The sequence below is a fragment of the Eimeria acervulina genome, genomic scaffold (assembly GCF_000499425.1).
Source record: "Eimeria acervulina Houghton genomic scaffold, Eah_scaff119, whole genome shotgun sequence".
Taxonomy (NCBI): Eukaryota; Apicomplexa; class Conoidasida; order Eucoccidiorida; family Eimeriidae; genus Eimeria; species Eimeria acervulina.
In genome coordinates, this window is record NW_013550345.1 from 59,287 (window position 1) to 64,657 (window position 5,371).

The window sequence follows — 5,371 nt, forward strand, 5'->3', positions numbered from 1 at the left end:
ATGGTAGTCGAGGCTTCTTCTGCATCTTCCCTCCTTATGACCGGAGAAGACAGCAGCAGCAGCAGCAGCAGCACTGCAATGGAAGTCGATGACCCCTCTGGGAGCAGCAGCAGCAGCAGCAGCAGTAGCAGCAGCAGCGACGAGCCTGCAGCAGCAGCAGCAGCAGCAGAAGATGCAGATGAAGACGAAGAAGATGACCCGATAGTGGAGGTGTTGGATGTTTACCTGAGGCGTCTAGAGGATGTCCTAGACAGCAGCAGCATGAGCAACAGCAGCAGCAGCAGCAGCAGCAGCAGCAGCAAAGTGTTCGTGCTGCAGTTCCCCTTGAGGCCTCATGACCGACCTTACGGTGACCAGGGACAGCTGCAGCAAATAGCATACAGACATCAGCAGCAGCAGCTGCAGCTGATGTATAATTTGCATGCGGAGGGCCCAAACTTTGACCGAAATCACCCTGTTGCTGCTGCTGCTGCTGCTGCTGCTGCTGCTGCATCAGCAGCAGGACCTGCTGCAGCAACAGCAGCATCAGCAGCAACAGGCGAGACTCTTCACTTCTTAAAAAGCAAAATAACTAAAGGCAGCCAGTGTAGTTATGCTGTAGGGATAATAAAAAATAAAAGTTTTTATATTATGCCGGCTGAAGGCGTGCTGCAGTTTACACCAGACTTTGCTGCTTTTGAACAGCAGCAGCAGCAGCAACAGCAGCAGCAGCAGCAACTGCAGCAGCAACAGCAGCAAATCGCTAACACACGCAGGCTCCAACAGCAGCAACAAATGCAAACCGATGCACATCCTAATGCTAATCCTGCTGCTCCTGCTGCTGCTGCTGCTGCGGCAACCACCGGAGCAGCAGGTGATGCAGCAACTCAGCAGCAGCAGCAGCAGCAGCAGCAGCTTGTGCAGCAAATAGGAGAAACCAGGACGCGAATATCTCACAGCAAGCAAAGAGAAATTGAAGAGAGCGAACCGTGGGTAAAAGTAGAAGTAAGCAAACCCTAAACCCTAAACCCTAAACCCTAAACCCTAAACCCTCAAGGCAGCTTCAAACCCTAAACCCTGAAATGCATCCAGCCAGCTCAACTCAAGCAACTTTCTAAGCTTAGCGGGTAGGGTCTAGGGATTAGGGATTAGGGTTTAGGGTTTGGGGATTAGGGTATAGGGCCTAGAGATTAGGGTTTAGGGTTTAGGGTTTAGGGTTTGCCTCAGACCTTCTACGATGCGGATACACCGGAAGCGTTTGAGCTGCTGAATTCGCTCGTCGATAACCAACAGAGTAAACTGCTGCTGCTGCTGCTGCAGCTTCTGCTGCTGCTGTTGCTGGTGCCGCTACTTCTGTTGCTTGTGCTAGATCGTCTGCTGCTGCTGCTGCTAGTGCTGCTGCTGCTGCTGCTAGTGCTGCTGGTCCCGCCAATTCTGCTAATGTCACTGCTGCTGCTGCTGCTGACGTTGCCGCTATTGCAGCTGCTTCGGGTGCTGCTGTTGCTGCTGCTGCCCTTGCTGCGGCCTCTGCTGCTTCTTCTGCTGCTGCTTCTTCTGCTTCTGCTGCTGCTGCTGCTGCTGCAACTGCTGCTGCTGCTGCGTTGCGTTTGCTGCTGCAGCTCTTTCAGAAGATGATGCCTTGGACGGGTGCCTCTTCGGCGGTCAGCAGCAGCAGGAGCAGCAGCAGGAGCAGCAGCAGCAGCAACAGCAGCAGCAGCAGCTGCTGAAGCAGGATGTGGTGTTTTCTTCTGATGTGATGTCCTACATTGCTGCAATCTGCGACATGCAGCAGCAGCAAGAACAAGGGGGTGCAGGAGCAGCCGCAACAGCAGCAGCAGCAGCAGCTTCAGGACCTCTCAGCTACGCAGCGCTAAGAAGACTCCCTCTTGAGCAGCAGGTCTACTTAAACCCTAAACCCTAAACCCTAAACCCTAAACCCTAAAGCGTCTAGATGCAGCTGTTACTGTTGTATCTGTCTTGCTGCTGTTGGTTGTTTACTGGAGGCATATCCCTTACGGATTAGGGTTTAGGGTTTAATGCTTCTGATCTAGGGTTTAGGGTTTAGGGTTTAGGGCTTCAGGGTTTCCGCCGTTGACCATCCACGGTTAAAACGTTCTAGCGTTGAGGGTTTAGGGTTTAGGGTCTAGAGGATTTACAGGGTTTATAGGGTATACAGGGTATACAGGGTATACAGGGTATACAGGGTTTAGGGTTTAGGGTTTAGGGTTTAGGGTTTGTTGTTTGTTGCAGGTGTTGAAGATAATGGGTCATTTGCATCTGGCTTCTCACACGACAGTGAAGAGGCTTGTTGCTGCTGCAGCAGAGGAGCAGCAGCTGCTGCAGCTGCTGCTGCGTCATTGTTATTTGCTGCAGGGCAACTGGTGTATTAAGAGCTCTCTTGTCTGCAGCAGCAGCTACGAAACAACCTGCAGAGATTTGCTGCTGTGTCTCCTCGCTAGAGACGCGCAGCAGCAGCAGCAGCAGCAGCAGCAACAGCAACTGCAGCAGCAGCAGCAGCAAGCAGGCCGCTCAGGAATCTCAAAGGAAGCATTCAGAGCAGCAACGAGGCTACCCCCAGAAACTGCAGACAAGCTACTTAACCAAGTCAGGGTTTAGGGTTTGTGGTTTAGGGTTTAGGGTTTAGTATGATGTGTAGTTTATCCTTATTGATTTATTATTTGTTTTTTACTGCAGCCGATACATGATTCGTTTGCATGTACACTTTCTTGTTAAGGGTTTGTGGTTTAGGGTTTGTGGTTTAGGGTTTAGGGTTTAGGGTTTAGGGTTTAGGGTTTAGGGTTTGTGTGGGGTGTGAAGGTGGCGGTGTGCGAGTCTTCTGCTTGGAGGTTGAAGCTGCCTGCTGATGCAGCATTTGCTGCTGCACATCCGAAGCTTGCTGCTTTTTTTGCTTCCTTCTGGGTTTCTAAGTTAAGAGAGGCTGTACAACAAATTAAAACACAAAGAGAGAGTCTTGATGCTGCAGGTTAGACAACCAACCTGCTCCTGCTGCTGCTGCTGCTGCTGCTGCTGTTTATGCTGCTGTTTATGCTGCTGTCTATGCTGCAGTCTATGCTGCTGTTCGTGCTGCTGTTCATGCTGCTGCTGCTTTGCTGCTGTTTACGCTGCTGTTTATGCTGCTGCTGTTTATGCTGCTGTTGGTAATGCCGGCGTTCCTTCCGTCGCTGCTGCTGCTGCTGCTGCTGCTGCTGCTGCTGCTGCTGCTGCTTGCTGGTAACTAGAGCAGCTAGACGTTTTGAATATGTTTGTCTATCTTGTGTGTTTGTCTTCTGTGATGAAAGCTCTAAACCCTAAACCCTAAACCCTAAACCCTACCTTGAATGAGAATCCGTTGGTGCGCTGCTGTCATTTAAAAAATTATATATCGGCGTCTTTTGCATGCATATTTACTTATTTCATTTCCTTGCTGCTCTTCCTGCTGCTGCTGCTGCTGCTGTTGCTGCTGCTGCTGCTGCTTGTGCTGCAGCATCTTCATCTTCTGCAGCACTGTCTCCGGTTGAGCTGCAGCAGCGCACGAGGGAGGTGAAGCAGCTGCTGTCGGAGTTCGGTGGTTTATCTTTAGCAGAGATTAAATTAAAGTTGAGCAGCAGCGCTGCTCTCTTGTCAGACGAAGATGTGCAGCGACTGCTCAGTGAGGTTGCGCTCCCAGTCAAGTAAGGGTTTATTAGGGTTTTGTATTAGGGTTTATTAGGGTTTATTAGGGTTTGTTGAGGTTTATTAGGGGTTTTGAGGGCTTATTAGGGTTTTGTATTAGGGTTTATTAGGACTTTGTATTAGGGTTTTGTATTAGGGTTTATTAGGGTTTGTTGATGTTTATTAGGAGTTTTGAGGGTTTATTAGGGTTTATTAGGGTTTGCTAGGGTTTATTAGGGTGTATTAGGGTTTATTAGTGTTTATTCGCAATTATTAAAGTTTAATAGGGCATATGACAGTTTATTAGGATTTAGGGTTTATTGCTTAGGATTTAGGGTTTAGGGTTTAGGGTTTAGGGTTTAGGGTTTAGGGTTTAGGGTTTAGGGTTTGCGTGTGGTGTCAGTGGCATTTGGGTGTTGAATTCGCTGGGCAACGAACAAATTGACGAAGTTCGCGCGTCGTTGGTGAAGGTCTTCAGCCGAAGTAATCCCCCTAATACAAAGCCCCTTATTATTCAGGTCTAAACCCTAAACCCTAAACCCTAAACCCTAAACCCTAAGCCCTAAACCCTAAACCCTAATTTGTAAACCCTAAACCCTTATTTATAACACCCAAGTAATCTTCCCCAAAAAGAAACTCTAAAAAATAAACCCTAAACCCTAAACCCTAAACCCTAATATATAAAAAGCTGTGCAATGAAACGTAGAAAATAAACTCTAAACCCTAAACCCTAAACCTTGATATATAAACACTAAACCCTAAATAATAGACGCTAAACCCTAAGCAATAAACCCTAAACCCTAGGGCCGTAAGCCCTAAACCCTGAATACTAAACCTTAAACCCTAATCGTCGAACTATGAATTAAAAACCCTAAACCCTAAACCCTAAACCCCTAAACCGTACATATATATATATATACGCAAAACATTTTATTTATGTATTGTTTTTGTGTTTCTTTAATTTATTTTATGTTAGGCTGTAGAAGAAGATTTAAACAAGAAGGTCTCTCTCCCCGACTTCACCCTCAGAAAGCTGTTGAGGTAGGGTTTAGGGTTTAGGGTTTAGGGTTTAGGGTTTTCGGGCTTTGAAGTCTAAGGGAATAAACGCCTAGGGTTTAGGGGTTTGGAGGTTTAAGGGTTAAAGGTTTTGGGGGTGTATGCTCTTAATCTGTGGGTCTGAAGGTTTAGGGCCTAGGGTTTAGGGTTTAGGGTTTAGGGTTTAGGGTTTAGGGTTTGTCGCTTGTTATGCAGAGAGTTTGCACGAAACGAAAATGGTCTTTGGGTGTTTAAAGGCAACAAAAACACTCAAGAGAAAAGCGATGTAATGCAGCTCATAGAAGAAGAAGCAACAAAGGTTTAGGGTTTAGGGTTTAGGGTTTAGGGTTTAGGATAAAGCGGGGATGCTAACACACTCCAGACGGGCCCCGGGTTTAAATAAAATTATTTCAACTTCCCTGGGCCTTCTCAGCTGCTGCTGCTGCTGCAGCAACTGGTGCTGCAGCAACTGCTGCTGCAGCAACTGCTCCCGCAGCAACTGCTTCTGCAGCAGCTGCTGCTGCAGCAACTGCTGCTGCAGTTGCTGCTGCTGCAGCAAATCATTGGGCGTTTGCTGCGGATCTGTTTTTGCTTAACGCTGGGATTTTTGTTTGTTTTATTTAATTTGTTTTATTTAATTTGTTTAATTTGTTTATTTAATTTATTTAATTTGTTTTATTTTGTTTTTTATTTGTTTCTTACTTGT

At 47.2% G+C, this 5,371-nt stretch overlaps 1 protein-coding gene across 1 annotated transcript; it reads left to right on the top strand.

Annotated features, from left to right (window-relative positions):
* EAH_00018320 (SIN-like domain-containing protein, putative) lies at window positions 1–4,990 on the top strand (the record flags this gene model as incomplete). The annotated part of the gene is made up of 9 exons (XM_013397517.1): window positions 1–984; window positions 1,207–1,273; window positions 1,599–1,876; window positions 2,230–2,583; window positions 2,797–2,962; window positions 3,464–3,650; window positions 4,034–4,079; window positions 4,607–4,671; window positions 4,882–4,990. 9 exons carry the CDS (start codon window positions 1–3, stop codon window positions 4,988–4,990), a joined length of 2,256 nt encoding a protein of 751 aa, XP_013252971.1.
* Window positions 4,991–5,371: the final 381 nt, after the last annotated feature.